The 15,958-nt window shown below is 52.9% G+C and overlaps 5 protein-coding genes across 5 annotated transcripts; 3 read left to right on the top strand and 2 right to left on the bottom strand.

Moving 5' to 3' along the window:
- Positions 1–3,179: 3,179 nt before the first annotated feature.
- M431DRAFT_545314 (hypothetical protein) lies at positions 3,180–7,987 on the top strand (the record flags this gene model as incomplete). Its single annotated transcript, XM_024921176.1, has 6 exons — positions 3,180–3,330; positions 3,926–4,012; positions 4,251–4,933; positions 5,042–5,229; positions 5,398–6,974; positions 7,143–7,987. 6 exons carry the CDS (start codon positions 3,180–3,182, stop codon positions 7,985–7,987), a joined length of 3,531 nt encoding a protein of 1,176 aa, XP_024779433.1.
- A 767-nt stretch (positions 7,988–8,754) lies between these two features.
- On the top strand, positions 8,755–9,838 carry M431DRAFT_76981 (hypothetical protein; the record flags this gene model as incomplete). The annotated part of the gene is made up of 2 exons (XM_024922522.1): positions 8,755–8,851; positions 8,925–9,838. The coding sequence occupies 2 exons, from the start codon at positions 8,755–8,757 to the stop codon at positions 9,836–9,838; spliced, it is 1,011 nt and encodes a 336-aa protein (XP_024779432.1).
- Positions 9,839–9,936: 98 nt separating this feature from the next.
- On the bottom strand, positions 9,937–11,112 carry M431DRAFT_516831 (hypothetical protein; the record flags this gene model as incomplete). Its single annotated transcript, XM_024920317.1, has 4 exons — positions 9,937–10,175; positions 10,229–10,306; positions 10,383–10,509; positions 10,576–11,112. The coding sequence occupies 4 exons, from the start codon at positions 11,110–11,112 to the stop codon at positions 9,937–9,939; spliced, it is 981 nt and encodes a 326-aa protein (XP_024779431.1).
- A 973-nt stretch (positions 11,113–12,085) lies between these two features.
- M431DRAFT_313668 (hypothetical protein) lies at positions 12,086–14,274 on the bottom strand. The gene is made up of 3 exons (XM_024914246.1): positions 14,103–14,274; positions 13,195–14,040; positions 12,086–13,147 (listed from the first exon to the last, which is right to left on the bottom strand). The coding sequence occupies exons 1-3, from the start codon at positions 14,165–14,167 to the stop codon at positions 12,331–12,333; spliced, it is 1,728 nt and encodes a 575-aa protein (XP_024779430.1). The 5' UTR covers positions 14,168–14,274; the 3' UTR covers positions 12,086–12,330.
- Positions 14,275–15,150: 876 nt separating this feature from the next.
- On the top strand, positions 15,151–15,840 carry M431DRAFT_491364 (hypothetical protein; the record flags this gene model as incomplete). Its single annotated transcript, XM_024916900.1, has 2 exons — positions 15,151–15,399; positions 15,460–15,840. The coding sequence occupies 2 exons, from the start codon at positions 15,151–15,153 to the stop codon at positions 15,838–15,840; spliced, it is 630 nt and encodes a 209-aa protein (XP_024779429.1).
- Positions 15,841–15,958: the final 118 nt, after the last annotated feature.

Raw genomic sequence — 15,958 nt, 5'->3', positions numbered from 1 at the left:
AGTACCTGGACTCCAGGTATCTGGGCCGTAGTGCGTTCCGCCGCTCGGTACAAGTGTGTCCGGTACTGCGCGTAGGTCGGCAGAGCACTTGTACTCGTACCTAGTAGGCAAATAGGCGGTAACTTGAGGCCGTTGGGAGTTTGTTTAGCGAACACTTGAGACAATTGCCTTGCCATTGAGCGGCAGAGATGTTCGTTTGTTGGTTGGATGTGTCGTCACAGTACCTACCGACAGGTACTCCGTGCTCGTACGCACATGTACCGAACCCCCCCGGTGCAACTAAACTTGACTTGCACGGACAGACTTGATGCGGATTGGGGTGCGTGTGCGTGCGTGCGTGCGTGAGTGAGTGAGGACGTGAATGAAAGCTGGCCGGCTGAGTGGCCAGATTGGACGGGATGGGTGGCTACCGTACGAGTTACAAGCAGCAGCACAAGCACAAGCAGCTGGGCGAGCGGGACTGGATGAATGGGATGGAACATGAGAGTGAGCAGGGCGTGCATGGAGGTTGTCAGTCAGGTCGTAGCGTAGCGGGTGACAGGTGAGGCGAGGCGGTGATTAAAACAAGCCCTGGGCAGAAGCACAACACGCACCACACTTAGAATGTACTAGTACGCGTACCACCAAGCAGGGGTGTGTGGAGGATGGCAAGCAGAGAATGCAGATGCGACGAGAAGAAGAGAGACTGAGTGAGTGAGAGCGCGGGAAGATGAGATATCGCCGGTTGGAGTTGGACCAGGTGCCGGTAGCGCTGCTGTCTTGGGGGCCACTAGCAGCTCCAGACCTTTCCCTCTCTGTGATACCGCGAGGATACTAGCCTCGCGAGTACCCAGAATGCAATTTTGTCTGTGGTGATAGAGTTTAGCGACAGTTGAATCAGTCAATGCAAATGCGGTGGAGTGCTGCATTGGTGCTGGTGCTGGTGCTGGTGCTGGTCAGAGGGCTAACAACTGACATGACATCCATCTGACTCTGACAAGACCGCACGTGTGCGCACAAAAGTCGCAAGCCATCGACTCGGCCGACTCTGGCCTCCCACTCTCTGCCGCACGAGATGCGTCGATGATGCTACCTTCCATGCCGGGCCCTCCAACTTACAGCCAGACAGGGCGGTTCATTCGCTGCAGCGGCTGTCGAGATGGGGGGAGCATATACTCGAACAGGAGCAGTTATCGTAAGGTATGGATGTCTGTATGTATGGACGAGCAATTTGATAGCAGCAGCCCAGACTAGACTCCCCAGACAACTGAACTGGTGACTTCTTTTTCCCTTTTGGCTTGGGGTGGCTGTCGGGAGCTTGTGCACCGGCCACCTTTTTTTTCCCTTCTCCCTGCCTTGGTGTGCTTGGCCTTGCTCGAACTTATTTCGCTGTCTGGTCATTTTTAGTGTCGTCGGATGTATTCCGAGACGGCTCGTGTGTGTGCTTCTTTTTTTTTTTTCCCCCTTGCCTTGTTCCCCCTTCCGAACGTGAGGCTATTTGCTGGATCTGGATTCTTGCGGATTCTTGCAGTATATGCTTACATCTTGGTTATACTTTTTCAGGACACCTCGCCGAGTGCGTCAGTACAAGAACAAGTGCTAACATAGAGGAACAGGCATCGCGATAGGCCCAGTTCTTACCATAGAGTACCCACGCAGTTACTAAGGGATTAGTAGTGGTACCTTGCGAACGGAGGCCTGTTCCGTGTCTTCTGGAAGAGATGCCATCGCAGGGTCTTGCCGGCATCTGCTCTGCAAAGGTGGCGCCAAGAGCACGAGCACCACCCGCTCTAACCAAGTCGGAGCAGACACGCTACGAGTACATGGAACTAAAGTCGAGCCCACAGCTGGTCCATTCGCCCTGCCTGATGTGGTTTTGTACGAGTACTTGGACGGAGCAACAGTAACAGTACATGCTCGTCGAGTGCTGCTCAGGTACTCGTAGCACACGGCGGCTCGTACAGTGCGGGGATGGGGCCACATGGCACTCTTCCGAGGTCTCAGACACGGTGCAACAGCCGGCCCCTCTGGGGTCAAACACAGTGCGCCACACCTGGACCGTTCAACGTTTAACGTCCAACGCTCAACGCTCAACGCTCACCCGCACCCGCACCCGCATCCACCCTCACTCCCACACCCCGCGTGAGACATGCCGTCCAGGCCGTCCAGCTCGAATAATACCTGGATTATGGAGCCCTCTCGGTCTGCAGAAGTGGGTGTGCGTCCCAAGTACCGACTACCTATCTCGCCTGCCCAGGTGCTGCCTGTGCGCTCTCGCTGCCGTACCCGTGTCTGTACTGCTACCCGCAGATTGCGTGCGCCCAGGCTCGTGGCCGTCGTACGCTCCATGTATGGAGTACCAAGGCGGCGCCTAATCGGATGCCCTACCTGCAAGGCTGTGCCCCACGCGCCTTGTAGCCTGTACGAGTCCCCCGTGTGCGACCATGGCAAGAGAAGCGAAAAGAAGCAGAGAAAAAACCGTTGCGTTTCCAGCCATGGAGTCGCACCCACCTCCAGCAAAACCCACTCGCACCGCCCTATTGATAAAACACCCCAGCCCGCAATTCCCGCGAAATGGCCCCAATGGATAATGCAGGGGAGGCGAAGGGGGTGGCAGGCGGGTGTGCATTTCGAAAGGAGACAAAATGCAAGTGAGAAAAACTGTTCGGAGACGAGACCGACAGTAGGCGGACAGGGGGAAGGGAAGACAAAAAAAAAGAGAGGAAGAGTGAGAGAAGAAACCAATCTGGTTGCAAGAAAAGAGATCGAGATCGCAACAACGCCAACGAGAACAAGCGAAAGGAGGAGGTATTGCCACGCACGAGAGAGCCACCCGAAGAGACAAGAAGCAAGACGCAAGACGCAAGACGCAAGAGAGAAACACAAGGTCCACCAAAAGGCCTTTACGAAGTCATCTCCAAGCGGAAGCAAAAAGACAGCCCGGGACGCTTCCCATCCCCCACGAGATTTTCCCACGCCCTCTCTTTCTTCTCCCCTCCTCAGCTCGCTACTTGCTTGCCCGCTCACCGGTCTCGCTCTCCTTCACAGCAGCCCTGATCCCGGGGCGCGTGCCATGGACAACGGCAGTCTCGGCGCCGACAGCATGTCCTGAGACCTCGATGCCGACGAACCTGGCCATGAAGACGAGCAAAGCAACGACTACGCAAGAGGCCGTTTAAAAGCAACAACCGCGAGTCGCCATGTCTGGGCTTCTCGACACCGACTCAGCCGTCGACCAACGGGCCGACATCGACGTTCGACACGTCTTCCACCATGGCCTCAACCTACCGGAAGAGCTCGAGATGCTGCGCCACAAACTGCGCGTCCTCCAAGACGTCGTTGATCACCACGGTATGTCTCCATGTTTCTCACTTTCGGTCCGCCCTATCTACCTCTGTCTCTCAGTCTCTGGCTGTCTCGCCTGGCCCTCCCGCTCTCACCCCCATGTGCGCATGTATGTACATGTACGGGCTGATGCCCTGTATGTGTGTGCGTATTGCGTATTTGCATCATAGGCTCCCCCTCAATTGCTCTCTTTTTTCTTCCTTGCCTGTCAAACCCCTGTCCTGTCCTGATACAGCCTTGTCCACATTTGAGCCCGGCCTCGATTGACACACACACACACACCACACATACACACGCTTTTTTGCTCCCCTACCTTTGCCTTGCCTTGCCTTGCCTTGCCCTGCCCTGCCCTGCCTTTCCTTACCTGACCTGACCTTATTACTCCGTACATACATGCATACATGCATCCACGCTTGTTTTGTACTAGACAGGCAGACGGACAGGACAGACCAGACCAGACCAGACCAGACCAGACAGATACCGTACATATTAGTGGTAGCGCTCCGTACATGCCCTCACATACTTACACATACATACGAGCCGTCATTCGTTTTCCGGTCCGGCAACGGAGCCCGTGTGCTGACTCGCAAATGCTTATCAGGCCTGGCGTCGCGCGTAACCCCCTTCATGTCCGACATTGAAGAGGCTCGCGCGATTCAGCACCGTTGCGAATGCCTCGAGGCTGCTTGTGTTCGAGATAGTAAGCTGAGACCAGACCCTCCTACCGCTACTTGATTAGCTAGCTGCCCATCTCCCGTTCTCCACGCAGCCCGCCGCCGCCGCCACCAACCCGCCTCATGCAAGCCCCCAATCCATTTGTCAAAATATACTGCTGCTACTCCATGCTACATCTGCCTTGTACTCCATACATCGTCAGGCCCAAAAACAACCAAGGCCGGGACCTGTTGTTAGTTCGCCTTGCCCAGACGCTGACCTTTTCTCTCCTTCTCTTTGCTCCCGCGAAATAGACGTGGATGCTGTCGAGCCCCTGAGAGGCTCTTCGCGATCGGCGCCGCCAGGGTTCGGCTCTTGGCTGGACAAGCATCTGGAGCTCCACGACCCTGTCCTCCGGGCCCAGCGGGAGTGCGGCAGCGAAGTTGTGTCCAGCGCTTATCCGCTTCCCTCTCTAAAGTGCTGGGACGACCGGTGCATCCACTACGTTTACGGTTTTCTCACCGAGCTTGATCGGAGCAGCCACGCCCGAATGCATGCCTCTCACGCAAAGAGAGACTCGGAGCTCTCTGCCGCCAGTTCGTCGCTGTCCTCGTCGTCGGTTCTCGCCTCTGGACACGGTCCCTATCTGTCCAATGCCTCTGAACCGTTGGGCCCGTCGCCTCTCATGCACCTTCCACGCCCCGCCCTGTCCTCCAAACTTCCTCCTCTCAGAATCCCGACGCCGTCGACCGAACGGCGAGACTCGCTCATAACCTACGCCTACTCCAGCCGCTCCGCCGCCCCGAGGAGCGCCGTCGACGCCGATGTCGAGCCCCTCCTCCCGCCATTGAAGAGGAGCAGGGTCGGCAGCTTGCCTCGTCTCGAGTCTATCGGAGAGCTTCGTCTCTTCCACGACCAGCGGCCATGCCTCCGCTGTAAAGTGAACAAGAAGGAGGTGGGACACTGCTTTTCTTCTTCACTCTTCTCCCAAACTCTGGAGGGGCCGTTCCTCGTCGTGGACTAACATCTATTTTGTCTCTTGTCTGGGAATCCAGTGCGATAGAAATCAGCCGTGTTCAGCCTGCTCAAACCTACCATTGATAAGTTCCGAGGACCATTGGGCCGTCATTGGGTGCTACCGCAGTTCCCTCAGCGCTTTTACCGACTATTTACTGCCAGGTATAAACGATTTGGTTTACTCTTCTTTTCTGTTTCCTTTCTTCGTATGGCCTCGATTTGCACCTTCATGTTGTTATGGTTGTCTTGTTTCCTCGTTTCGGCCTTTGCAAATCCGGAAAGCTCCAACGCATATCTCTAACAACGCCGGTTAGGCTCTTCTTTCTCACACGGACAAATCCAAACACCCACATCTTCCACGTCCCCCACACGACGACAAAATGTGAACGATTATCTTCAGAGAACGTGTGTTTTTCCAGCGCACATTGGTGAACATGTTAGAACATGTATGGACTATAGGGATGCCTTTTGGTGGTCCGGACAGCAACAATCTCATAGAAGATACGATGGGCATCACGAGACCCAACAGCTCACCCAGGATATGGTCAACCGCCCTCCACCTATTCTCTGCGCCCTGGCTGCTAGCTGGAATTGCCAGGAGACATCAGCTAGCCCGCTCGATCTTCTGAGATATACCGGATATATATCGCCCTCCCGCGAAGCCGAGGAATCACAGTATCCAGTTTTATACCATGCAAAGGTGCTGCTCCGCGAAACTGCATTCTACTGCCTTTTCCATCCCAAACCCGTCCTTCAGTTGGATCCCAGCTTCGGATATCAGCCCCCATCAGACCGCCTGGATTTTACCGGAGAGCACAGCCGGCTTGTCGAACAGGCCATGGTATCATTCTTGCAGTCCTTTGAGACCATTTCTCTGAGAAATTCTCCTCTTCACTCGAAGGAATGGCTGGCCGTGTTTTACTCTTTGTGTATTTTCAGCATAATTCGCACCTTGCTCATGGACCTCGCTTCAATATCGTTGCTACCTTATCCAGCGTTTCGACATCAAAGTCCACTCAGAGACAGTCCCCAGAACACCATAGACAGCGTGTACAAGGCCTTGGTCCACTTGTTCATCACCAGTGGGCCGATGTTGACAGATGGCTCTCCTAGCGATGTTCCACAGGAGGATGTTCCCGTATATGAGCTCACTCGCCGTATCATGCGCATGGATACGTGGCAGGCCCGAAATATTCGCTCCAGTGCAGATTTCCTCATGAGTTTAGGAAGCGGAACTAAAGATATGTTTGGGTACAATGGCTTCATCCGCCCCGGACGGCCACACGTTGCTCCCATCAATGATTCTCAGCTGTCAACTCCCCAGTCCATCTCGGCCCGAGAGCCGCGGTGGTCATCCGTGGGGAGCTCTGCATTCCCTCCCGCGCCCTCCCATAGAGAAATACTACTTGGACCGCGTCCGGAGGCATTGGACGATGCCAACATCAATCGCGGAGGGGTTTCGTCTTCCTTGAGCCAGCCAGTCCCAGAACACGTCGGACGTGCCAGGAGGCACACGGTTGCGGGGGAGACCACGAACGCATCGAGCCCAATCTTCGGAAACCACTTGACCCCCATGAGATTCAAGCCTGCCTACCAAAGACCACCTCTTCGGCGCGTGTTTTGCCGCAAGTGTAATGAATATCCCGAAGGATTTCGCGGCGAGCACGAACTGAGACGCCATACAGATGCTAAACACGCAGCGTTAGTAAAACGATGGGTTTGTTGCGAGCCTGGAGGACAAAGCCCAGCGTCGCCACAGCCTGCCATTCCCCTTTCGAGCTGCAAGGCTTGCGTTATGCAGAAGCACTATGGCGCCTATTATAATGCAGCGGCTCATCTTCGACGAGCTCACTTCAACCCCCACCGCGGAGGCAAGGCCAGCGGGGATTGGCCGCCCATGTCCTTATTGAAAGACTGGATGCGCGAAGTTAGGCAATCTGTGGCGGAGGTGGGCGGTGATGTGGACAACGACATGTCGAGTGATGGCGAAGAGGAAGAAGACGTGAAGCACCCTACCAGAACGGTACCTCTGGCGGCTATACCGCCGGCACCGGTGATGGAGCTGCCGCCGCCTATCCCAATCGTCAGCTCACACTTGTCAGTATCATCTGTCAGCTCGATGACAGTATCTCCGAGTATCATGGAAGATCAGGTGCCATGGGAGATGGTCTCGAGGAGCCCTGTCGGCCGGTTAGCGCCGCCGCCGCCGCCTCCTCCGCTGTCACTGCCGCCACCATCGTCCCAGCCGCCGATCCCACACCACCTATCGAGGCCTATACCAACACCGCCAGCACCTGAGAACCGTAGTAGATGCCCGTTTCCCGATTGCGGGCGCGTGTTCAAAGACCTGGCTGCTCATATGCTCACGCACCAGGAGGAGAGGCCTGAGAAATGCCCCATTGAATCGTGCGAATATCACACCAAGGGCTTTGCTCGCAAGTACGACAAAAACCGACACGCGCTGACACATTACCGAGGAACCATGGTTTGCCCGTTTTGCCCGGGAGTCGGCTCAGCCTACGCAAAAGCATTCAACCGGGCCGATGTGTTTAAGCGCCATCTTGCTGCAGCTCACCAGGTCGAACAGGCGCCTCTGCATAGCCATACGACCAACAGAGGTGGCCGGCTTATTACACTTTCTGCTAACTCAGGGGCTAGCGCCATATGTTCCATCTGCAACAACCGCTTTGCCGCACCGCAGGACTTTTATGAGCACCTGGACGACTGCGTGCTTAGCGTCATCGTTCCGGCGGGTACCCGAGCGGCCATGGAAACGAATAACGATGCTAACGAAGAAGATAAAAAGCCAATACGAGGAGGATCCGCTGGAGCCGGGGCCGGAGCCGGAGCCGGCCCCGGTACAACCGGAGAACGGACAGCTGGGAATGGAAATGGGAACGGGAATGGGAACGGAAACGGGACAGGAACCATTGATGGTACACAGGGAATGATTTACATAAGAAGAGCGAAAAAGTCTGCCCGGATGGAATAAGCGCTCTGATCTGTTTTTCCTTTTACTTTCTATTTTCTTTTCTTTTTTTCTTCTTCTTCTTCCTCATTCTTTGTTTTTTCCCTTTTTGTGTGATTCCTTGGAGTGATTTCATATTTCCTTTTCCTTTACCCCCTCTGGCGAGGGCACATGAGCGATATCTGATATTCTTTTTCCTTTGGGTACACGAGTTATGTCACTAGCACCCAGCATCTACTACATACCCACCCCCTCACGAGTGCAAAATTTCCTGTTGTGGAATATTGCGGGCACCTGTACAATAAACGAATCATAGCGTAGCGATGCTCTGTCTACTTTGAGAAGGCGAGCGGATGGAAAACAAGAGCGTATGTCGTTTTGCCAGCAGTTGGATAGTGTTGCCGTGAAAGTATCAGGTTTGACAGCAACAAGCAAGGCCAAGTGTACGGAACAGTACGGATTGTGCACTGTGATAGGCATCGTAAATGCATATACATGGGTATAGCTGAGATCAGAACCAAAGCTGGATGCAACAGACAGTGTAACAATGTGCTGTAACAATGCCAGGATGTGTAGATTGTACAGCAGCTCCGTATATACGGAATCCTGGAGAGTTGCGGAGCGGATTTAGGTGGGACCCGGGTCCGGACTTAAACTAACGTTGCGCGCCACCCAACGTTGCAACATCAACATCATCTCGGCCGCTTTCATGATGCTTGCGATTGTTGGTATGATAGCATCATTCTACACTCCAAGGCATAGCGTGTAGCGTCAAGAGCCTACGAGACGCCATGTCAGACACTACAAGCCAGGAGGCGGAGGGTACGGAGACATTGAGTGCAGCGAACAGGCGGAGATTGCAGAACCGATTGAATCAGCGGGCGAGCCGTAAGTGACGATTAACTAACTGCCCATCTACTTGGATCTTCTTTTTGATTCACGGGAGCTGATGAATGAAAAGGCATGAGAAAGAAGGAGCTGCAGAAGCAGCAGCAGCAGGACAAGAATCAGGTTAGCAAATGGGTCTTTTATGTAGACCCGAGAACAGAGGACGCGCAGCTGGACGGGCGGCCGCTGGATCGGAAGCGGTATCAATGGCGTCTTGCGCAGACGCAGCCGACGTCGTCGTTGGATAGTTGGAAAGAATCCGGTTCGGAATTAACTGTTGCTACCCGCGACTACTACGGTACAGGCTTCACCGACGTGTTCCTCTCTCCCAAGCACCGTGACCAGATATTTCGCTTCTTTTGCAAATTGTCCTCGGCCGAACGGGCTATCTTTTTCCGTCGGCTGTATGAATTGGTTACTCGCCATGTTGCACAGCACACGCTGGACAGCCAGCTCCTGCTGTCCGTGATGCAGTTCAACGTGATCCGGGCCGCGGGGGTGAATGCTGCGGTCATCGGCATCGGGATGGATATCATGGCCGAAGACGTCATCTCGCCTTTCTACACCGGCGCCGGCACCCAGCTTGCTCTGCCTTCCGCGCCTGGCAGTAGTAGCGCTTCATACGACAGAGAGCTGCAGTATCTACCGCCGAACCTGCAGCCAACCGCGTTGCAGAAGCTAGTCATCCACCACCCCTGGATCGACGTCTGCGCTCAGCCTTCGTTGCGGGACGCGCTGCTGAGGCGGTTGCATAATCTAGATGAGGATGAGTTTTGCCATCACATGTTTCTACAATCTGGCGAGTCGGACAAAGACGGCATGATTGGGATGGTGGTGTGGGGAGAGGCTTGGGATCCCGCGTCGTACGAAATCTCGGCCACCATGATACGCAAGTGGCCGTGGATAGTGAACGAGTGCCCAGATATCATCAGGACGACAAATTACTGGCGGGCAAAGAGACAGGAAGGCCCATTGAAGATTCTTTGATTAAGATGTGAGATATGGGCTTTTTCTTGATTTCTATCGACGGGCCAGCGCGATGCCATACTGAAGGAGTGTACATGAGGGGAGGGGGGACACAGAGCCTAGATGGTAAAGGGCTCTCCGATGAGCTTCTCGCTGAGCTCCCACAGCTTGGTCCAGTTATCTCGGTTCAAGATGTGCGACGTCAAATGATCCTCGGCAGGGGCATTTTGGTGCAGGAAGGCACCGTGGGCCTCCTCGATGGTGGGATCAACCATGGCCGTGATGAGCGTCGACGCGCCCTCAGATGTGCCTGTGAAGTTTGGCATGTTATAGGGGCGGCCATCGAGATCGCGCAGTGCTGTTTTCAGTCAATTATCGGTCAAGAAAGGAGGACGAGGGAAGCATGCTTACGTTCAGTCGACTTGCGCAGTACCTGAATCTGAGCAAGGAACTCTCCGCCAAAGTGGCGCTGCAATCCTGTTTGAACCGCTGTTGAATCGACATGCGACTGGTTAGCCCACGGCTCACCGATTTTCTACGGGGGGTTTCATTGCAAGATACATACCACCGGGGTCGACGCTGAAGACGCGGATGCCTTCTCCTTTGAGCTTCTCGCCTAGGAACAGGGCAAAGATTGTTCTGGCGGCGTTTGATTGGCCATATGCATCGAGAGGGTCGTATGTTTCACCGTCCTGTGAGAACGGCAATATGTCAGCAATCGGGACCGTTCTCAACACGTCCTATGGAGGAAAACAAACGCTATAGTTGATGTCGTCAAAGTGGACCTGGCCTCTTCGCACAGCGGAGCTAGAGCAAATGACAATGGAGGATTTTGGCCCCGCAGCCCTAATCTTGGGCAGCAGCTCCTTGACCAGCAAGAAGTTGGCCAGGTAGTTGACGCCAAACTGCGACTCGAGGCCGTCCGCCGTCTTCGCGAAGGGGGGCACCATGACACCCGCCACGGCGACGAAGTGGTCGATCTTGGGCACGTCGCTAAGATCCTTGACCGCTCTGCGGACGTCTTTTAAGTCGGAGAGGTCGAGCTTCAGGAAGCGGACGGAGACGTCGGGGTTCTTGGACTTGATCTTTGCGACGACGGGCTCGACGCGGGCCTCGGAGCGGGCGGTTAGGATGACGAGGGAGGGCTTGTAGGCGCTGATTTGGACGGCGAGTTCGCCGGCGATGGAGTCGTTGGCGACGCCGGTGATGAGGATTGTTTTGTTGGCGAGGGAGTCGCCGTATTTGCTGAGGACGAACTCCGAGGAGAGGATGATGCCGCCGGCCCAGGTAGTCATGGTTGCTGTTCTTGCGAAAGGGTAATGAAAATAAAGTGAAAGATATTGGAGCAGGAGAAGATTGAGTGCTTGTTTGAATTGAGTGATAAAGTACAGTGTTGTCTAGATATACAAGACAAGACTCGTCGATACTTATACTCTTCGACTTACACGCAAACACACACAAGGCCATGAACATCGCAATCCGAGGCAATCGCCTCGCCAATAATTCCCAACAAGGCTAGCCCTCCAGTCATCAACATGCACTCCATCCCCACCACCGGCTTTAAGCCTCTATATCCAACTTTCTTCCTCAGGGGGGCTCGCTTTGCCTCTCGTTTAAGGTTGTCCGAACTTGAAATTCTTCCAATCATGATCTCCGCAAATCCCGAGATGCGTCTTTACCGTATCTAGTTAGTCTCATTCTTTCTCTACCTCATTTAGTTAGAGCAGCTGTCAGCACTCGGAAGGACCCGCAATTTCCTCATGAGGCAAACATGATGAACTGCATAGATTTGACGGACGAAGCAGAGAGGAGGGGAGGGAACACATGATTTCGTCGCAAAGAGGGTGTTATGCGGAAATACGGACTGTGGGATCCGGAGTCGAATGGGTTGTTTGTTTGGTTGGAGGAGTTGTCTCGGCTTTTGATGGAGTTTTCGGGGGTTGTGACTCTGGGGCTGGGTTGAAGTGAGCTGGTGGAAGCGAGCGAAGTTTACATTTTTGACGATGGGGATGGCGAGAGTCATGATGAGAAGGAAACTATGCGGTAATGTTTACCACTGCAATCGAGTAAAGGCCACGATATTTACTGAGTGCATAAGTTGGACGATGCGCTCTTTGCAAGTACCTCCCTTTGTTATACAGACATGTTAGAAAACACAGAATCTGCTTCTTTAATACATTCACCAATAGCTTTAACGATCTATAATAGTGCTAGATAGAATACCCTTGGACTTCAATTACTCGAGAATGACCAACGCGACAAGGGACATCCCTATCACATATTCAGCCAGCATTAGAACTTTATTATATGAATATAGTAGCGGTTATTAAAAATATGTAAATATAGCAGCAGTTACTAAAAAAAAATGTAGATACAGTAGCAGTTACTAGAAAAATGTAGATATAGTAGCACTTACTACAGAAATATAGATATAATAGCAGATCCTCTAAGAATAGGCGTATACACTTATAGCCAGAAGGCCAGTGTGCTGAGGTGCTTTACAATCAAGATTATCATGTAATAGTCTGTCTCCACTTGCCATGGCGTCTTGGCTGCTTCCCTTTCCTGTTCGCGCAGTGTTTATTCTCATGGGCCTTGATATTCGATTTATTAGGATCCCTCGTGCCACAGCCATAACGGCAGTTGTATATTGCTCGGTGGTAATCTGGTATAGTCTCGGGATGGTGAATTTTCATGTGTTTCTGGAGATTGCTGGCCTGGCCCCTGCGGCCGTTCTTTCCGAGTTTAAATGTTGAGGTGCAATGCTCGCAGTAAATCGTTCCGTCTATCGAAGTGCCCATGGTAGTCGAGCCATGCGTAGCTGTAATCACCGAGGAGGCTGAATTGGTAGTAGCTGATGATGAAGCCGTCAGATGTGACGACACACTGGGCGAGCAGTCCATGACGGTATCAACCACACTAACACTATTAACTACGAATGTGAGATGATGGGAATTGGCGCTTGCCATTAAGCACTTGGGGGCATTGGTGGGCGAATTCCCTTGTTTCGTTTGCTTGGCTAATGGATCCCACTCGGCTAAAGTAAGTCTTCTTTCACGCGTAAGGGTAGGAGGCGTGCCGAAAAGGTATTGTTGTCGTAGAGTTTGCAGCCGATAAGAGTTTTCGGACCCATGGTCAAAAAGCCCGGATGTCCTCACGGGACGCTCGTCTATGTCTTGTAAGGACATCAAAGGGCGCGCGAAACTGTCTGCCATTTCATGGGCGACTGTTGAGGCCGGAATTCCCCAGAGATAGGAAGCAATTTCAAAGAACAGGTGTTGGTCATCCGGACTTAAAAGTGAGGCCCATCGTGGAATGTCATCAATAAATCTACATTGTCAGCTAGGTGTGCGAGTTAAGGGCTCTTGTCTGCTTACTCTTTCTTCGAGTACCCTAGTCTTGAAGGTGGTACGACTGACCGCATTGCATTTGCAACTTGCAACGCGCTGACGATATCTGACAGGCTGCGCGGCATGTAGCCCTCGCATATATCTCGAGTCGCACGTGTTCCGCTCTTCCAGACGGACGCGCTGGTGCCGACTTGATTCACAAATGCTTTGACTCCAGCAGAGGCGTTCTGCATGATGCTTGCTTCGAACAGTTTTTGGCATGAGTTGGCAACTTTTGCGAGTAATCGGTGCACTATGGTTCTGCGTTCTTGGGCCTCGTGCCGGCTGATAGCAGTCAGGAGTTGGGATTGGATAGGCTCATCTACGAAGCGCAAAGAGTTATTTGGCCCTTTGATATCCCGCTCGTCAATCTCGTCGACGGCTTCGTCTAGAAGGTCGAGATCTTCAGACATAGGGCGGTCTTGACTTAGAATATCATAGAAATGGAGATCTGTAAGAATGCCACTTTTATGGAGATTCCCAAGGCCGAAGATGGCAAAGACCGAGCCTTCGCGGAGGAAATGACGGACAAATAACTCGAGGGTTTCGAAGGTGCGTCCCTCCCTTCTATCCTGGTCGAACTTGGCACTCATTTCTGGGTAGTGTGGTAGTAGACTGTCCATGGGGATGAGGTTACCAGCGGAGCCACCCCGAAGCCAATGGTTGTCATGCAGCGATGGAATTGCGCTCAGCCACCGTATGAGCTTTTCTTCGAGGATTTGGATGATGAGTGAGCTCTTGTTCTTGCGGAGGTTGAAGCAGATGTCAAGGTCTGCGCTTGGATCGCCCTGGACGAAGCGGCCGTTACCGCACGAATGAGCCATGAAAAATCCTCTTGGTAATGGTTAGCGTAATGCGAAATAGAAAGCTGCAGATGCCGAAAGAGGAGCACTCACCCTCTCAAGTATTCAGCAAAGTAGAAGGCTTTGCGCCGGGACGGAGCCAACTGCTCCAAGCTCATGGCGTCGACAACGGCGTGATGCCGCCCAGAATTATTGCGTGTTGGTAGCCAGTCAAGAGGCAATTTGTAAGAGGTAAAATGTGAGTTGCACGGAAAATCAATTCAAGAACGACATGAACTGGGGAGAAGCAGGAGAATCATATACTCTGCACCGACGAACCACATGAATATACTTGATACGCCACCCATTGGGCTCGTCACCATGCATGTACATGCAGGTGCCTTAGATTGAGCCGCGCCTACAAGTGTTAGGAATCGGTACCAGCGTTCGAGGTCGTCGTATTAGTGACCGCATCGCGCTTTTAGGAATCTGTCACCAAACGACCAGCACTGAGTGCAAGGCGGACCAACTGCAGCCTAACATGTGTAGCTGGGCAGGCGGTGCATCAGCAGGCTGGACTGCGACTGACAGGGGGTGCATTCCTAAATCTCAAAAACTGCCCGAACCTGACAGCGGTCCATGTCCAGTAGTAATCTGGGGATTGTTAGGCCTCGCATGCATCAATAGGGGCGGACTGCTGCAAAGCACAAGTCAGCATCCGTCGATTCCTAACAATTGGCATGGATGTACCCAATTCTACGTATACATACAGGTATATACAAGTAGGTAAGCATCTGCCGGTCTCATGGCTCCATCTTCTAGCATGTCTTCCTAACTTGGGGCACTGTTGGCTGCATCTCATTGGCTTGAAGTTCCCGGGCTGCCGTTGCGTTCCTAACAATTAATCCCCAGCTCCCGAACATCGCGGAATTCCTAACTTATACGATGCTTTGCCGTATTCTCCCATCATAGGAGAGCCACTGTATCATCTCATTGCCACGCCCTAGTGATTCTCTCAGCTGCCTCTCGGGAGCCCCCATATCCCTAACAACATGGAATCCTTACAAGACGGCACCGGCGTTTGCTTAAGCTGTCATTAAATTCTGGTCGCAATCCCATCTACACATACCCATCATCTCAAGGCCAACGCCAAATACCCGTCATGTCTTCGTCATGGGATGTTGAAACGGAGCACCAATTCGAGACAACATGGATCGACCTCCGTGTAGTCATGTTCAGCCATGGCAACTACCTTCTTTATCACGTTCCGTTTCGATCCTCCGACAAGGCAATTAATGTCATACTCAAACTCAAGAGGTCTCTTGTGACCTCTCGCGGATGGTGGACAGACAATTTAATAAAGGTTGTTCCCTTTCTAACGCCGGTCGTTTATAACGCAACAATGTGCCCAGTTTGTGTTCCATCCTCGCGTTTTGAACTAGGCAGAGGCTAACTCGTAACTCGTTCCTAGGTACCAATCGAGGCCATCTCTCAAGACTTCCCTTGCATCGTTGACATTGGAGCCGAATATCGCTGCCACGTTCTGACAAAAGCTTTGAACAACCCCAGAGAGTTCCCAGCTGGGTGCGACTTTGTCACCTCGTATCGCCGTTTTACAGCTCTCTCCGAGGCGCCTGGCACTCTCCGCACTAGAGATGTGTTATTAGTTCGCCTGGAACTCGACAAACTGATTTTCTCAGCGTTTGTCTTGTTATCCCTCATCTCATCCATCATCTGCGGAGTCGTGGCGGGCTTTTGTTGGAAGAGCTTAGATACTGGGCTGGGTGTGTTTGGTGCTGTCATCGGCGTAGATGGTGTCGTGATGGGTGTTTTGGCCTATTTTTTTAACTAGATGTTGCTTTCCAAAGCGAGCGTTGCCAAAGCGAGCATTTCCATAGCGAGCATTTCCATAGCGAGCATTTCCATAGCGAGTATTTCCATAGCGAGCATTTCCATAGCGAGCATTTCCA

The sequence above is a fragment of the Trichoderma harzianum genome, assembly GCF_003025095.1.
Source record: "Trichoderma harzianum CBS 226.95 unplaced genomic scaffold M431scaffold_2, whole genome shotgun sequence".
Taxonomy (NCBI): Eukaryota; Fungi; Ascomycota; class Sordariomycetes; order Hypocreales; family Hypocreaceae; genus Trichoderma; species Trichoderma harzianum.
Note: the sequence above shows the minus strand (reverse complement) of the source record. Positions and strands in the feature narration are given on the sequence as shown.